At 37.1% G+C, this 19,116-nt stretch overlaps 1 protein-coding gene across 4 annotated transcripts in view; it reads right to left on the reverse strand.

The window, feature by feature from the left end:
- Positions 1–3,022: 3,022 nt before the first annotated feature.
- ZNF277 (zinc finger protein 277) overlaps positions 3,023–19,116 on the reverse strand; it is a 146,428-nt gene continuing 130,334 nt past the window's right edge. For all 4 annotated transcript variants that reach the window (XM_081331106.1, XM_081331107.1, XM_081331105.1 and 1 more), the window contains 5 exons: positions 10,602–10,669; positions 8,405–8,501; positions 5,539–5,581; positions 4,946–5,120; positions 3,023–4,253 (listed from right to left, as the gene is read on the reverse strand). In XM_081331106.1, the coding sequence (XP_081187232.1) occupies positions 4,061–4,253; positions 4,946–5,120; positions 5,539–5,581; positions 8,405–8,501; positions 10,602–10,669 (576 nt within the window). In that variant the 3' untranslated portion in view covers positions 3,023–4,060. The remainder of the gene's footprint in view (positions 4,254–4,945; positions 5,121–5,538; positions 5,582–8,404; positions 8,502–10,601; positions 10,670–19,116) is intronic.

Here is a 19,116-nt window from a genome sequence, read left to right on the forward strand (position 1 = left end):
AAGGAAACAAAGGAAGAATTTGTTAATCAAAACAAGCAGATGAGGGAGGATATAGTGCTTGCACTTCAGGGCTTGGTTGCACACATTGAACGCCTGGATGTTCATGTGGATTCAGTTATGGAGTATGTTGAGAATTTGGAAAATAAAATTATCAGTGCTGAACAGAAAGTGGACAGAGCAGATTAAAATTGACAGAACAGAAGATGAAATTACCATTTCACAATATAGAGACATGGAGTTTGCATTGCGTATAAGGGGTTTGAAAGAGAACCCTAAAGAAGATTTGGAATGGGAAGTGGCGCAGGCAGTGGCTCCTGTCTTGAAATGTGAACCTGAAGAATTAGTTAAAGAGACATTTAGGGTTAATTCCTGGATTGCTAGACAGAAAAATTTACCTAGAGATGTAGTGATTTACTTCTCCAGGAGATCAACTTGAAATGCAATCATCCAAGCTTTTTACCGGGAAAGATTCCAAATTGCAGGCCAAGATATTATAATTTTAAAGGAGATACCCCCAAAAATTCTTAGAAAAAGGAAAGACTTCACCTTTTTGTCTGATGAGCTTAAGAAGCGACAAATTCAGTTTAGATGGGAAATACCCATTGGAATTGTGATGAATTATGCAGGGACGAGGTATAGGTTGAATACAATTTCAAAAGCAAAAGATTTTTATACTAAGGTCCTTAAAGCAGTCTCACCACCATCTCCTCGAGTTAAAAGAACAGAACTAAGACAAGAAGATAAACAGTTGAGTGAAGGGGCAATGTCACTGCCTCTTGAGGAGATGCAGCAGGCTGAGACTATGGAGCAGAGTTTAGGGTTAAAGGAGGACCCGAGAGAACAGAGGATGACTAGGGCTGCATACAAGCGTAAGGAAAAAGAGCAAAAACAGAAGCTTGTATCTGGTTTAACTACGCAAGATGCGGCTGTTTCAGAGCCTGTGGGAGGAGCACACCCGAAGAGAGCAACAGGTGATCTTCAGGTCATGTTCCAAAGGCTCCTGGTCACCAGAGATGGTGAAGTTCCTGACATGGAATGTTAATGGCTTAAACTCACCACAGAAAAGAAACTATTTTACTATTTGAAATGACATAGAAATGATATTGTTTGCTTACAAGAGACTCATGCATATTTGCTTTTATGATAAAAAGGTAGACAGGGCTTTTAAATCTCATATTCTTAGAAGTGCCTTGCTGCGTGTCTGGAAAAAGTATTATTATAAGTTAAATTATAAAATACCGATTTGGGGAATTCCCGGACACGCGATAGAATGTGTATCTATGGGAGTGAGTTTGGATATGTTTTCCTATAAGGAATTACTTAGATTGGAAGGGAATAATTGGCAACTTAAATCATTAAATGAGTTAAAACAGGAAAACGTACTCTTGGTTCCAATACACCCATCTGAAAGCTAGGTGGAAGCTGGATCAGAAGGTTGGTATCACAATTACAGATGAAAACTTAGTAAAACAAATTAGATATTTAAATCATGCGCATATAAAGAGGATATATGTTTTAATTGAATTGGACTCGGAAACGGAATTAAAGATTGTATGATAAAGTGGGCACAAAACATACAGGAACCAATTCCGTTGGATACTTGGGAGGTAATCTGGGTCAGAAATGTTAAATTTACTCAGGCTCAAAATTTAAGAGAAATTTTTTATAAAATGTTTTATAGATGGCATTTGGATCCCAAAAAGTTGTCTAACATGTATCCTAACCTACAGTCTAAATGCTGGAGATGTGGTACTTTAGATGCTACTTATTTTCATATGTGGTGGACTTGTAGAAATATAAAAGCTTTTTGGATTAAAAATTTTTAAGAGAAAGATAAAGTTTTCTCCATAATTGTTTTTATTGGGTATTGTTGTAGATTGTGATACTGAAGAAATCAATTTGATGTTGAACCTGATAACAGCAGCACGGTTACTGGTGGGACAATATTGGAAGAAGGATAGTTTGCCTACTATAGAAGAATGGGTACTTAAGGTATCGAATCTTGCAGAAATGTCTAAGATCAATCGCAAGAAAGATATATTTCAGTTTGGAGGATGGATAGATTATATTCAGAATAAATATGGGACTAAAAAGTTCCATTTAGCTTATGAGTAGATTTTAGATTGTTATTAATTTTAGTTTTAGTATTGATTATATTTTTGTTTAAGTTATTATTATTATGTTTTTAATAATTTGAATGTATCTATGTTAAAGGGGAGTTAAAGCACATTATGAATTTGGTTAATTTTATAATGGATAATCTTAGAATATGATTATTATATCTATAACCCTGTATTAAGCTCTGGGAAGTGGGGGGGTGAAGGGGGGTGGTTTGGGGCGGGTGGGTTTTGGGGATATGTATTGTAAAAATTTTTTTTTGTAAAACTCTAATAAAAAATAAATAAAAATAAATGAAGTAGTAAAATAAGAAAGACGAAAGGGAAATAAAAGGAAAAGAAACAATAATTACAATTAAAAAAAGAAAAAACTGAAGAAATGTATGAGTTTCAACTTTCTTTTCAAGTTATAGTTACAATGTCTCTCTTTCCTCTTAGATGCTACATAAGGCTTTTAGTCTCTCTTTAATCCAAGTCTTTCTTAACCTTCAAATGCATTACTTTCTTCTTTCAGCAAAACATCCTTACATTTCCAGTCTGTCAAAAAAGTTTTTATTTTTTTCTCTGACCAAAGTCAGTTTGCCACCTCAGTGAATTCTGACATTTTCACATTCCCTTTATCCAATGTAGGGATTTCATTTTTATTTATTTATGTCCCACTTTTATTTTTACAAATAACTCAAAGCGAAGAACATATCCAACATCCCTTCCTCCTCTTTTTCCACAACAACTCTATGAGGTGAGTTGGGCTGAGAGAGTGAGTGACTGGCCAAAGGTCACCCAGACACTTGTTTTGTTAACAGATCCTAAGTGAATCAACAAAAGGTTACTTTGTAGTGAAGACAGGAAGTGAAAGTAGTAAGCTCCCCATGCATACCCCCTCCCCTTTTTTAGTGTGACAGAATCCAGGAAACAGTAATGATTGGTTTTTTAAATCAGAGAAGATAGAAATGAAATATAACTGGATTCTGACATTATGACTCTAAATTTAATACCAGTTGCCCACATTCTTTCCCAAATAGCCATGTCTATATTTTACCTCAAATTAGCTCATTTTGTCATGTAATCTTTAACTTGTTCTTGTTTTCATAACTTAAAATTTTATTAATTTTTGCTACAGTATTACATTTTCATCATTTGTACACAGTATAGTTCAATTTCAAATTATGTTTTGTAATTTCCAATTCATATTATCTTTTTATTTGTATTGTATCTTTCTTTTAACTGTGCATATAATCAGAAACAATGTCCTTCTACAGTTAATTGTTCTCTTGACTTTATCTCAATTTCTCCACCCTCTTGTACTAGTAAATATTTGTATGTTAACCATTTATTTCTATCTGTGGTTTCTCTTCTATAGAATGCTTCCTGTAGAGAGGTTGATAAAATATATATTTGGCCACAAGCTGCACTTATATTTATTCCAATATGGCACTTTTCACATAATGATTTTTAAATTCTACATTAACATTAAATTTATTGTACCATAAAAAAGCTCATGCCCGCCAAACTTCCTTCTTTTATTTCTCAACAAGTCCCATTCTTTCATCCAACCCAAACAACATATTGCAAAATACAATTTAAAATCAGTTAATCCTAATAAGTCTTTTGCATCTTGCAGAATTTATATGTAATCCTTGGTTTCTTTCCCTGCCATACAAATTCTAGATAATGGCCATTACTTAAAAGGCATATCATTTTTCAAAATTGTATTGTTTGAAATAAAAACAACACTCTAGTAACACTTTCATTTTTATTACAGAAATTCCTCCAAGAAAGAATAAATTTCACCTCTTTTCATCTTAATAGATTTTTCTTAATTTCATTCCATACTGTAATATAATTATGTTGAAATAACATACCATTCACATTGGACATAGTAATACTCAAATATTTTACCTTTTTCTTAATTTGAAAACCAATTAAGATTTTTTTCATTGTAATTATGTTTCTATGTTATTTAATTCATCATGAAGAAGCTGATTTAATACACTGCTCTGTTTCAAAGCCTCTATGTTAGAAATATCCTCACTAATGACAGATACGTTTTCTGTTTGTTTTTCAGCTGTCAGTCCATCCTCATTGTCAGAAAGTGCACAAAGAAGAGTATCATTTTCATAGGTAGGAAAATAGTACCTGAACAGAACAAAAAAAGGCAACATATCTAATTGATGTTTTCTTTGCCCATGCCTCTTATACCATTATGACTGAACCTAACATTACTGAAATGGTTATAGCTATTGCAACTACATAAACAGCAAAAGCCTGTTATTTAAGTAGAAATTGGCAATAGTTGTGGCTATCTCTTGGTACTGCTGTGTTTTGTATGATATTGGTTAGGGTGGACTGAAATGATGTGTGGTGCACTATAGATCTATTACTTCTTTATTTCAGTGCTACTGGTGCTATGGAAGAATGGCAGTACAGCAATAACAGAATGTAGGTAATGCCAAACAACAATGCCGGTGCTGTTTCTGAATTTCAAGTTGGTAATAAATTAATTCTGTTTTCCCACTTTCTGTAAACTTTCAATTATCTTGCATTCTTAAACAAACTGAATTGTTTGTAAAAGAAAAACTACTGTTCTCTATTTGTCACTTGTTAAGTGACATACCCTGTCTAATGAAAATATTCCATTTTAAATCAAGCAAAAATATCTAGCAAATTGTAATAGCACTTTTAGTTTGAAAGTTTATTGATAAGAGAGCATTTTGAATGACTGGTTGGTTTGCAGTCTGCATAGATTAAGAGAATACAAACCTTGCCTGTCAATTAGGTCTTATAATACACTGTCTACAATACTGATGGAGCATGCATACATAACTTACTGTGGTTGATCCCAAACAGATCTGTTTGGCAGATCTGCTATATGTTTGCTATCTTCCAAATGATGTATTAACTCTTTTTTCAACTGGAATTTTTTCTCACACTTAAAACACTGACACTGGTGCACCTGTCTCCTGATGAAATTCACTAGTTTTACTTGTTGATAAAAATTCAGATCTAGCAAACAAAAACATGTTTTAGGGAAGAAGCAGATGACATATCCAAATAAGATTATTGGACCAAATAATCTTGTGTTTATAGTGTTTAAACATCATTTACTGTTCTTAAATAAGTTAAAGTTCTGCATATCTGTTGATCATTTGAATTAGAAGGGTAACTGTATATTGTTTAAGGAAAAATAAAGCAAATAGTGCCATGATATTTATTCCTTCAGTGCTGAAACCTGAGCAGCTATTAAAAAAATCATGCAGCTCATTTACAGTGGTTTCTTGAGAACCATCGAAAAACACTTAAGAAAGGAAAACTGCAGTAAAAATCCAGGTAATTAAAAAAACCTTGAACTGTATATGCTGATTTATGTTCTAACACCCCCCCCACCCAGATTTTTACGAGGAGTGAAATGTGGATTACTTACCATACTCAGACTTAATTTTTAACAAGTTAAATCCATGAGCCTCCTGGGTTTGGAAAAAAAAGTTTTGAAAGATTTTGAATTAGTTATATTTGATTAATGCTAATTTTGTGAAAACCAGAAATAACTGTACTATAAAATATATTGAAACATACTGCTGTATTATTTTTTACCCAACTATTTGTTGTAATTATAAATGTTAAAAAATTCCAATAAGCACAGTACAAAACATGAATTCTTCAAATTATTTGCTGTCTTCTCAAAACCTTAGAACTAGGGATTATCACTTTTATCCAGCAAACAATGTTAATAGAAATCATGTCTTAGCACACAGGTTAACCCAGCCACAGCCCCTTAGGTGAATATTTTTAGTCACTAAAGTTTATCCCAAGCTATTTCTATTCTGGATTGGATGGAGACTTCAGCCCCTCTCAGACTTTCAGTTTAACACATAAATCATTTCAAAATGAACAGGTAACTGGACCATAGATACAGCCCTTTTCCTACTATCTCAAGAATTAAAACAACTTAAGAAGTGTGGGAAACTCTTCCTAATTAACTTAGCTGACAACTTTGTCATCCAAAAGGTAGAGGAGGGAACTAGAGGAAAAACCATACTGGACCTAATTTTTACTAATAGAGAAGTAATAGAGGGAGTTGAAGTTGCTGGAACCTTGGGCGAGAGTGACCACATCACATTGGAATTCAATATAATGCAAACACAAGCAATAGAATATAATCCAACCAGTGTTTTAAACTTTAAAAGTGCTGATTTTACAAACTCAAGAGAGAGCCTAAGCAAAATTTCATGGATAAAAATCCTAAAGGGGAAAACAACTCAAGAAGTATGGGAAACTATGAAAAATATGATCAGAAAAACTCAGTCCAACACAATACCATTGAAAAAGAAAAACAAGAAATTCAAGAAGAAACCAGCATGGTTGCCCAAAGATCTCTGATAAACTGAAAGATAAAAAGAACAAGTACAAAAAAATAGAAAAAGGGACATATCACTAAGGCAGAGTATTAGCAGATAGCCCAAATCTGCAAAGATGAAGTCAGGAAAGCAAAGGATCAGAATGAACAAAGATTTTTTAAATAGTTTCTTTAAATATATAAATAACAAGAAAAAAGTCAATGAAACAGTCAGTCCACTAAAGAGAGAAGATGGCAAGGAAATAATAAGCAATAGAGAAAAAGTAGAGCTGCTTAACTCATTCTTTGCATCAGTCTTCATGCAACAAAACAAAACAAAATTATAGCCCAACCTACCAAAAACATAACTGTAAAAGACAGACTAAAAATAAAAATTAAAATAAGCAAGAAAATGTAAAGAGAACACCTGTCTGATCTTGATGACTATAAATCACCAGGACCTGATGGGTTACATCCCAGAGTTCTGAAGGAGCTGGCAGATTTTATCTCAGAACCATTGTATCATAACTTTCAAAAATCCTGGAGCATCGGGGAACTACCAGAGGATTGGAAAGATGTGGTTCCCATCTTCAAAAAAGGAGAAAAAAAACAGACCAGGAAAATACAGACCAATCAGCCTAACAAGGATACCTGGAAGATAGTGGATTTTTTTTTAAAAAAAAGTCTGTGAACAGTTTTGAACAGTTTAAAAGCACAGTTTAAAAGCTAATATAATCTTTGGTTGTATAAATAGACATAGAATCAAAATCACGTGATGTATTACTACCGCTTTATAAATCCTTAGTAAGACCATGTTGAGACTTTGGGAAAAGTGCAAAGAAGAGCAACTAAGATGATTAAGGGCCTGGAAACCAAAACCCATGAAGAATAGTTGCAAGAATTGGGTATGGCTAATCTAAAGAAAAGAAGGACTAAGGGGTGACATGATGGCAGTATTCCAGTATTTGAGAGGCTGCCACAAAGAAGAGGGGGTCAACTTATTCTCCAAAACACCAGAAACCAAGATAAGAAACAATGGATGAAACTAATGAACGAGAGAAGCAACCTGGAATTAAGGAGAACCTTCATAACAGTGAGGACAATTAACCAGTGGAACAACTTGTCTTCAGAAGTTGTAGGTGCTTCATCACTGGAGGTTTTTAAGAAAAGACTGGATCACCACCTATCTGAAATGGTATAGGGTCTCCTGCTTGAGCAAGGGGTTGGAGTAGAAGATCTCCAAGGTCTCTTCCAGCTCTATTCTGATTCTTTGAATTCTCTCTCTCAAATCTTCATGTGTTGATATTGGAGGTTTTATGGAGAGGTGTACTTATATTGTTTGCACCATCTATCCTGTCCACACATTTAGAATGTTAATTAAGTGGAATCCTAGACCACACAAAGTGCTACATTACATTCATGGAAGCATAGCTGTCCTTCAAGAGCAAGATCAGTGTCCATACATCATTCTCTACTAAATCTGAAGCCCATCATGCATTCACCTAAATCCCTAAAGTATTTAAAATAGATTTCCTGAAATTTCTGAGTCAAGGTATTCCTCCCTTTTCCAGTATAAGTAGCTCTGGATCTAATCTGTAAATCCAAGGCTATAGTTCCATTAAAATTAATGAATACTAACAAAGAGATAACTAACAACTGGTGTATTATAATGATTAAAGTGTAAAGGATTAGGGAGATGTAGATTCAAGTCTACCCTTAGCCAAGGAAATTCACTGGGCCAGTCCATCTATTAGCCCAACTTTTTTTACAGGTTTATTATAGATAAAATGAAGGGGAACTCCATGAAAATTCCTTTGAGCTCTTGGGAAAAATTGGATCTAAATGGAATAAATTCATAATAAAGAACCTTCTAAAACAAATACCTCCATAACAAACTCACAGTATGTAATTTCTAATGCATAATGTAAAGTATGCATTACTACATTCTTCTTACCTCCATGTGAACACAGAGTTTTTCTGTGGTGTCATCTTGCTTTTCACAAAAGAGACAGACTGCACAAACAGGATGTTCTTCCCAATCAGACCAGTTCCTATAAAGAAAGAATGCAATGAATCATCTGTAACTGGCATTTTGGAATTGTCCAGAAAAACTGTAGGCATGGAAACAAAATGTGTTTTAACTCATCTATTCCCACAAAAAGCAGAAAGGTGGAATTTTGCTCCCATCAGTCAGCTGCAATCTTAAGCTATCTTCTCTTCCATTCCTGTCCCCATAGGTTTTTAGTTTCTCCTTCCTGCCCCTGAAGATACTCAGTTTTCTGTGATCACTGAGCATGTCTAATCCACTCTTAAGTTATTTTGCCATGTATACATTTTCCCACATATTATTTTTGTAGCATTGCAAGCTTTGCAATTCTCAAGCATGCTGGTATTTTCTTCTTGTTCTTGGTCCCAGCATTTTGATGAGATAACTATTCCATCTATTAACTGTTATACAGATGGAATATAACAATATATATCACCTAAATGAGGCAGATACTTATGGCTGGGTGCTGCTTATTTCAAAGAAAGAAAGAAATAACATATCCCAGAATGTTTTTTTTTCATTTATCAAAATTTAAGTAGTTAATTTTTAGCAGCAAAGCTAAGTAGATGCCATGTATTTAAGCTTAAGTGTAGCTTTATCCCACTAAAAAAACCAAACACCTCCCCTATCTTTTTCCCATCTACCGAAACCATGCCACCATAATATTCTAACTCCATTGTGGTCTTTGACCAACCCAATATTGCAGTTATAAAAAGTGGCTTATGTAAAAAGAGTACATGTAAAATATTGTCTTTTTCTGTTTTGCAGATTTGATAAATATGTGTAACATGAAGATAATGCTTTGAGGAACACTTGTCAGCTTGCAAGGTCAATTCTATTCTAACATGACAATATTTCACCAATTATTTTTCTCCCAGTTTCTTCAGACAAGGCTACTCTATAATAATTAAAGCTACTCATATAGGCCACATTCTAAAGACCTAGATAAAGAATTAGATTCTCATCACCGTGGCTCAGTTTCACCTTTTTCTAACTTGCTTGTTCTCCAATTTCATCCATGGTTAATAACTTTAAAGTAATAATCTGAAGAAATGATTATAGCTGGAAGCAAGAAGTTAAGGTTTATTTTATTGATCACTTGATGAGAAAAAAATACTGTTTTTGTTATGTAACCTCTCCTGGGGGATGTAGGAAATGTGGTTCTTTTGTCACTCGTTTCAGTCTAATGCAGGGGTCTTAAAACTTGGCTCTTTTATGACTTGTGGACTTCAACTCCCAGAATTCCTTAGCTAGGCACACTGGCTGAGGAATTCTGGAAGTTGAAGACCACAAGTCATAAAAGGGCCATGTTTGAAGACCCCTGGTCTAATGGAAGCTACATCCAATACACCTGAAAGGCATCAAGTAGGGAAAGGGTGACAAGACAAAGGAAATACACAATGACCAGCAGTCTGGTGGTAAGACATGAAATACTGAAACTATTCTGGAATTTGAATCTAGAATTGTGCAAGTTGGATTGAAAACAGCACTTAAAATGTACATCATACTTGTTTGCAATGTCTCCAACCAAATCTTTCTGGTCTATAGAAGGCAACTAGAGAAAAGGATCGGCTGCTTTAAGGAGCTACACATAGGTAATATATGAATGTCCACACTCTTCAAGGAAACAACTTCATTTTGAACTCAAAGAGCTGCACAGCCCTACCTGATTCTTTTTGTATTTACTTATTTTATATCCCACCTTTATTGTTTTTATTGTGTCTATTAACAGGATCACTCTGTAACATTTTCTTATCACTATTGAAGGAAATTCTGCCACGGGAGTGGAGATATTAGATCTCCTGTCTTCCCAAATTATAAATTGCCCTACTACGTAAAAGAACTCTAACATTTTCCCTTGAGGTGGAAAAGTAAGCTTGAGCTGGGATATCATTAAAATAAAATTAAAGATATTAGATTGTCCCTTTTTAATCTCACTATGCCAATTTATTACCATTCCCCATAATTACTATAGTTTAAAATGTTGAAAATCTCATTTTTATTTTTTTTCAGTGACTGCTATTTTATCTCTCATTATTATATAAGCAAGCCTAAAGAATCCCAGGTTACTAGCCCTTAAATATGAAACAAAAATTCCTAATACTCTTCCTGATTGTGGAACAATTCTCGATCATCTTCTGATTGAATCTGTTCCCAGGACTTCCCAAATTCCTGAAAAAATAAAGTAAAAATAAGTTAAGCAAACTAAAATTTTTAGATTTATTCAGAAAGAACAGACATTCTAAGTAGAAATGGAAACTCTCAGCAATCCTTCTCCTTGGCAATATCCACTGAAGAACTTGAATGCTGCAGCTTAATAACATCTGAAGAGTCACAGGCTCACCTTTATCTGATCTGAGCTTTGGCGGTGCCTTATCTGATGGGGTGTTTAAGATAAAGTAATTTTATATTTTGTATCTAAAATATTAATTCACTGTATGAACCAGTTGAAAATGTGTTTTTCCTTGTGAAAAGAACACATGGTGTTAACAGAAAGGCAAGGAAATATGGGATTTCATTAAGAGTGCATAGCAAGCATGACAATCCCTTACAGGAACTGAATTTTGATCCATATCACAGTTTTATTATGGAACCCTAATCAAGTTCATTTCTTAGGTTTACTGAATTTTGTAATGATTGTATTTCTGGCTCATATGATAAATTTGTGTGATTCAAAAAAAAAAAGGTCCTAACAATTAAGTATTCCTGGCAAGCTAGAAAATTATGAGAGTCTGCAAGAATTGAGAAGTTTCCTATATTTCCCAGTACAACTTATTTCTAAACAAAGTTTTATTTTCCTTTTTTAAAAAAAGCATATAAATTTATTTTTGGATAATTGATTCTCTTTATGAGATGAATGCTCAATATGGGACATGGGAACCATCCAGTGTAATTATTTTTATGTACTTTTCTGCACTGTTGTGGAAAGTACCAGACTAAAGGAAAGCACTATGGAGCAAGATAAGCCCTCTTTGGATAACTGAAGGATGGATTAAAAAGAAGTCTTTCATTTTCAGGAAAGTGTCTGAGTTCCTACATTAGTATACTGATAGAATGTAAAGAGTATTAGCTATCTGGGAATACCAATATATTGGATTAAAATAGGATTGAGCATTACTCAAAAATAGTGAAATACAAGGCACTATATTTGTCTCTCTGCCTTGACATGAAATCTAGCTTTAGGATGGATTGCATTGATGTGTTATCCTGAGAGATGAAAACATTTAACCTATGCTTTATCCTTACAGGAACTGATCTATAATTTGTAGATCTTCCTGGGCTCAGACTGCCATAGATAACAGTCATTTTAATATTTTTTGGAAAAAAGTTCCTTATGGTTTAAAGAGCTTGAAGGATAAAAATAATAGCTCTGCTTAAAACACCACTTGGCTACTTCTGTGGCAGGTGACATCTTAATTAAAGAACTTTGTCTCAATGCTATTTATTACACTTGCATTCACATTTAACTGCTTCTTCAACAATTGTAAGAAAAAACATCAAGTGAAAGAGATTAAAAGTGAAGGTATCACAATCAAATTGTTATATTTTGCTTCTGGGGGTAATTATGTCAAATGAGGCAGGCACAGACTACAGTGTACTGTAATCAGAAGTTTCAGAGCCCTTACAACATATCAGGTAAATGGTGTACTCATTAAAATAGCTCAGAACAAGATTTCATTATAGTTTGGGGACTTAAAATTCTGTAATTAAGTCGGAGATGCCTTACTCTCTAGGATAAACTGTTGGAGTGCTGTAAGATTCATGAATATTGCCAGGCCAGTAAGATGTGATTTAACATCTCTAACTGCAGGGTCCTCTTAAGAGTGCTACACTCTTCTAAGGAATTAGCTGCTATTTTTAAATGAAAAGATAACAGCTGGAAAAAAGCTAGGTTGGGGTGAGGAAAGAAATGTTCTGTTAGAACCACCAGCTTCAGCTTTGCTCCTTGCCAGGGTTCTGTCATTAGTGGGGGAAGGGAGGGGAACAAGGGGAGAACAAATGGTCAGGTTGCTGTATATTTTTATGATGGGAAATTGGGAGTGGGGAATTGACAGTTGAAGAACAGAGTAGCCTAGAATCTGGTTCATGCTGGCGTCCCTGCATCTTCAAGGCAATTTGCCCTGAGTATGGAATTTCACCAGCCCAAACATCTCAAAGTTTCTCATAACATCATGGTGGCGCTGGATTGGCTATGCTATGGACCACGGGAGGAGGGCTAGTGAACCCATGGGTTTAATTCTGTATTGCTGTGTGGGAATTTAAGATTCTGCTTGACTCTACTGCAATTAGTCTTCCTTAGTAAAAGTGCCTTTTCATTTCAAATGGAGTCAAACTGGGGCAGGTCCGATATTAAGCAGAATCTGCAATTGTGGTCAAGAGGACATTATCTTTACTGTGGGGATTGTGCACACAACTGTCAGTTCAAGGGAGCAACCAAGAGGAGATCGAATGCTGGGGGGGAGGGTTTGTCCAGGCCCCCTCCTGGGCTGGATCTCTCTGAATGGACCTGCCAAGATCCCAGTGGTCCCTGGGTTTCAGAAGGAAGAACGACTAGGAAGAGAAGTCCTCAGGGGTGACTTTCACCCACAGAGGTTGTGGCAGCTGCCAGTGGAAACAGAGGATAGTGTTGGAAGAACTTGAGAAGGAGGAGGAAGAAATGGGTGGAGAACAGGGCCAAGCCAACTGATGATGGAGCAAGCAATCAAATTCATGTGGGGAGATTTCAAAAACCTGAAGGCATGCAAAGCCCTCACCCAAGCCTCCCAGGCAGATCAATCACACCCGGCCTCAGCAACCGATGGGCAACCGCATCCACCGGGGCATGCAATGGAGGAGCTGGATCTGCAGTAGCAGCAGCCTCTGCAGCCCCAGCACCTGGAGGGGCAGCCTAGCGCTGCCCCCTGCAGGACTGATGCCAGCAAGGACAGTAAGACTTCACTGCTGGGCGTGAAATTTGATGAAGACTGGGGAAGGTTTGCGGGAAGCTTACTATAGAGTCCGGATTAAGGAAGGGGATAAATGGAAAACCACTTTTAATTGCCTCTTAGGGTATTTCCATTCAGGGTTCTCTCCTTTGGGCTACAAGGGGCCCCTGCCATGTTCATGCAGCTGATAAATGAGGTGCTGCATTAACATCTATACAAAGATGTGCTAGTTTACCTGGGTGACATACTGAACTATACTATGAAACTATGGCGGAGCATGTAAAACTGGTTAGATGTGCTTAAGAAACTTAGGGCCATCCAACTATATGCTAAACTTTCAAAGTGCAAATTCCACCAAATGCGGATTACCGCATTTCTCATGAGGGGATAGAAATGGACCCTGTGAAAGGAAAAGTGGTGCTAGAGTGGGTTCTACCTCACACCAGAAAGCTTCCTGTGATTCACAAACTTTTACCACCAATTCCTGCCATCATTCACTCAAATTGCTCTCCCCATTATAAATTTACTAAAGACACAAGGGGTGGGGAAACCCAAGCCGAGTCAGCCCTTAAGTGGTCAGTGGAGTGCCAGGCAGCATTAAAAAAACCTCAAATGGCTGTTTGGTGCTGTACCTGTGATAAAACACCCAGACTCTAATGCTCCGTTTATTATTTAAGTGGATGATAGCAATGTGACAGTGGGGACAGTACTTTTGCAAAGGAACAGCGAGGATACCCTGAAGCCATGAGCCAGGTAACTGAATGACACTGAACAGCAGTGGGCAGTGTGGGAAAAGGAGGCTTATGCAATGTGCTGTGCACTTTTAATGTGGAGACGCTTCTTGGAAGGGAGCAAGACCCCTTTCAAGATGTGGACTGACCACAAAAACTTAGCCCTAAAAACGCCCCGTGGCTATCACCCAAGCAAGTCTGAAGGGCTCAGTACTTTAATCAGCTTAACTTTATGCTTCACTATCTCCCAGGGGAAAAGAATTTCCTAGCCAATGCACTGTCCAGGATGCTGCAATACACTAGTTCCAAACAGGAAATAGTGAGACCAGTTATCACATCTCGCCAACTTGCAGCACTGGTCATCACCCAAACACAGGTGTAAGAATAACCCCAGGTCAGGGGTGGCACAGCAGACTCCCTAAAAACAGCATTAGAGGGAGTGGTTCCAGGTTTACAAAAATGAATGCATGATGCAAAGGAGCTTAGCCTGGGTGGGGGCAAAGCTGTATGTTCCAGAAAGCCAAAGATTACTAATGCTGGAGAAAAGCCGTGATTCAAAAACTGCTGAGCATTTTGGCTTTGTAAAAACGCTGCACCTGATTAAGTGCCAATTCTGGTGGCCATCACTAAAAAAATAACATTCAAAGCTATGTGGCTAGCTGCCCAGTCTGCACTTCAGTGAAGAGATGGGATGGGAAGACACCAGGGCTCCTCAAACCTGTAGCAGAAGGAAATTTCTATGGATTTCATTGTAGAGCTACCTGAGAGCTCGGGAAACACTGTTATTTGGGTGATCACTGACTTGTTCTCTAAACAAGTGCATTTTGTGCCACGCCAGAAATGGAAGTGTGAACATGCGAATAGGATGCTAGACCAATAACTGGGGTGCAACATAAATTACCAACAGGACAATTGGACTGACCTCCTGACATCTGCTGAGGTGGCCTATAACAACTCTACATAGCAGCACCAGATTCACCTGTTTAAAGTGGTCATGGGACAGGATTTTGTCACCTCTTTCCATAAAAGCTCTGTGATTGTCGAAAAACTCCAGTGCCTTAAGTGGTGTGTCTAATCTATATCTTTTCGTGTCCCAGTAAATTAAGATCCCTTCTGGAATCAGCCATCTAAAATTCACTCCTTTTTCAGCTAATTTCCTACTTAGGAACTGGTATTCTCTTCAAGCCTCTCTTATCCTCATAGGGATTTGTTTGAGATCTACAATTTCTTTTTCTTTGTACTTCCAATGGTTCACCTCTTACTTTTCTCAGAATCTCATCTCTTGTAGATCTTTTAAGGAATCTAACATGCACTTTCCTAGGCACTTTATTTCTTCTGGCATCATTTGAGTTGACTCAATTGATCTGATCTAATTCTCCTTCCATTTGCGCTTTTCCAGTTCCTAATGCATCAGCCAGTAACTCAGTTATCGAGATCCTCTTCCTTATCTTCTGTTATATTTTGGAATCTTAAAAAGTATGAGGCCCATTCCATTTCTATGACTCCTAACGAATCTTCTAATTCTCCATTTATTTGCATCAATTTTTGATTTTCATCTTTTAAAACTTCTAGTTTCTGATCAACCTCAGTTGACTTATCTTCTATTTTTTGGATTCTTTGCTGGTTATCTGTGATCATCTGTTTAAAATTTTCAATTTGGGAATCTATATTGTTAATTTTTTTATTCATTTTGTCAAGGTCACTTTTCAACTCTTCATGGTTTTTCGTTGTTACTGCCGTCTGGAGCAGTATTAGCCTCTTGAATTGCTTGCAGAATTGCTTGTGTATCTTTCTGGAAGGTGTCCATCTTCTCTTGTTGAAGCATTGTAGCAACTGATCTCTGATATACTGGACTTGCAGTGGCCGAGGCAGGAGCAGAAGATCCTTTTCCCCCAACTTTAGAAAAGTTTGGGACGCTCATCTTTATTTATTTATTTTTTATTTTATTTTAATTCCATTTATATCCCGCCCTTCTCCGAAGACTCAGGGTGGCTTTACAAACTTAGCAGTAGCCTTCATTCTATGTATATGCCTGCTTATTAGGGCTTTCACACACCCCAAGCGGCATTATTACAAAGTCAGCTTATAGCCCCCAACAATCTGGGTCCTCTTTAATTCATATGTTGTAAGCCACCAAATGGCCAAATTTTATAATCCAATAGGCTCCTGATAGTTAGGAGAGGCAACCATGAAAACAGTGAAAGGTAAAAAAAGGAGGAAGAAAATAATAATAATAAAAGCATCAGGGCAAGGGGGAAAAAAGAAAATCCCCCAAAAGAAAAAAAAGGGAAAAAAAGAAAAAAAGAAAAATGTCAAAATTGTAATCCACACAGTTCTGTTCTAGGGAGTTTCTTGGTATTCACTTCTTCGGAGATAACTTATAACAGTTCCAAACCAGGCTGTATTTATAATCCAGGAGAGTCAGATGGCTCCAAATACAGTTTTACATATAATTATAGTCTATCTTGTAAAACCAGGCAAACCAAAAAAAATCTTTCTTTCTCAGGCAAAGTTTTCAAGGACCTTCAGATAAGCAGTGTCTGGGCATACAGTCAAATTTTAATCTAAGTTAACTCCAATCAGGGGAAGCTGGATATAATTCTCAATTTCACCATTAGATGGCATTAGATGTCCATTCCCACATTTTAAAAAATAAAATAAAAAGTAATTTAAAGATTCAAAAAGTAAAAGTTTTGATGGCTTTCACACAAAAAATAGGCACAAAAAATTCTATAGAGCCAGAAGCTTCCCAAGTTATCCTTCTGTGCCTCAGACAGCTTTTTGATATGGTAAATTTTTAGTTTAATTTTTAGTTTGCTGGGAGCTTAAATTGCCGCTTGTAATTCAGGAAGGGGGGTAAGAAAGAAAATTCCACCCCCTCCCTAAAACTAAGGGCTCGCTCTCAAAAGCTGTTGAAATGCTGTTTGCCAAACTGGTATTCGCTTGTAGAGAGAGAGAAGAATGTATTCTCACTCAGATCAGCTGTTTGCTTTCGCTTTAGAGTTCTTTGTCTCTGACGAACAGCTGGTAATGGCAGACCGCATAGATGCGGTCAGCCTTTCTCCTGCTGGTTCCAAGAGTTCCTTTGGATCCAGCAGGCCGGTTACTGCCGACCTGCGATCTTCAAAGCTTCACCCTTTGGCAGTCACCTCTACAGGGTGACTTTCAGTCCGACTGGACCCACCAGCTGGTAGAAATTGGACCCGGGGAGAGGAGAATCATTTTCCTGAGTCCATCTTGCAGTGACATCACCAGAAACTCCCAAAACATGATTTCTTGTTGTTCTTTTTACAAAGTGAATTAACACATCCCTTGGTAGTCTTTTCATAGTAGAAAATCTGGAGTTTACTCTAAACATGTTATCTATCTCTAGATTCATATTTTTTTCTTCCCCACTGGTCAGCTGAGTCAGGGCTTTAACCATCCTTGGTCTAATGTCTTCTCCTGGCTGTTCAGAAAGCTCAAAATCTTAATTGGAACTGTTTTATCTAACATTCCAAAGTTGCATTTTGGTCCAAATCAGCTTCCAGCAAATTATTTACTTTCTCCATCTCATGTTCCAAAAGATCAGATCTCATTTCCACTTTCTTATCTCTCCAGTCAAGTGTTGTATTTCACCACGTAGCTCTTTTGCTAAAGCATCAAATTTAGGCTTGATAGTTCTTCCCACGTTCTGAATTAACTCATGTGTCTTGGCTATATATTCATCCAAAAATGGTTTTAAGAGTTCTAGATCTCCTGATAACCTCTCAGTCTTCTCCATTCTCTTTCTGGTTGCCATGTTTAATGTGTAAATAAATCTTTAAAATCTGAAGTTAAACACTTTAAAATTATAAATTATAACTTTAAATTATTATAAGTCCAATAATTTGCAAAACTAGTAAAAAATGTAATAGTTAACCATATCGCAATCCTTTGGCTCCCCCTTGTGGTCAACTGGACCAATCAAAAGCCGTTAAACTTGGTGTTGTTTCACTCTCCCATCACAACAAACTCAAAGCCTTGTTTAAACAATCCTTTGTTTTAAAGACAAAAAAAGGAAATGAAAGAACAGAGAAATCCACAAAATCAATCAGCCATATAGAATCCTCCAAAGATTTATATCCTTAAATTTCAAAAATAGTTTCCACAATGATTTCCAGCTTCTTTAGTTTGGCTCGGAAAAATTGACTCCTCCCTCCACGCCATTTTTAAAGTTACAGAACTTCAGAAATAACAATAGTTCCAAAAAAAGGAAACAACAAGCTGCAACTAGAGGAAGTCTCCCTTAATAAGAAAGGTAAATATATTAAGAAATAAGTGTCTAAGAACCGGTGGCATCCCTTAATGTCCAAATAAACGGCTGGTTCATCCAAAATGAACTTGCATGGTTGCCCCGTCCCAGCCAGGACTCACCCGATTACTTCTTCATCAAGAAGCAGTCTGAGAGCGTCCGGCTATTCAGGGGAGCAAGAGGGTTGATTTCCAGAGCTTCCCCTTTCCAGGGAAGTTTCTTCAGGCTTAGAAACTGTTCCAAGTCTAAAACTGTGGAAAAGCTGCAGGAGCTCTAGTGAGATCCTGCTGGCAGGGAGCCCTTCTTCCAGCAGAAGTCAAAAAGTGGGGCAGCTCTGACATGGTCTTTCCTTCAAAAGGGCTTGTGGTATAATTTTTTTTTTTTGCCACGCCTCCTGGAAGATGGCCGCTCGCAGCTGATCGCGGAGATCAAAGGATGCGAGTTTGGCATGGAGCCCTGCAGGGGGCTGCTGTTCCCTAGCCCGGATGGGTGACAGGACCCTCCGAGGCTTTGGTGGAGCCCGTAATGAGCGCCAGTAATAACAACGGGGCGGTATTGGAAAGGGATGGCGAAGCGGCAAGGAGGCAAGGCTCCCGGACTTGAAGGGGCCAAGCGGAACGGCTCGATCAGGCTGACGGTCGAATTACAACGGCCGAAAGCAACCGGCGGCACCCTACGGCAACCTGTAAA

This window comes from Vipera berus (genome assembly GCF_964194415.1).
Source record: "Vipera berus genome assembly, chromosome: 6".
Taxonomy (NCBI): Eukaryota; Metazoa; Chordata; class Lepidosauria; order Squamata; family Viperidae; genus Vipera; species Vipera berus.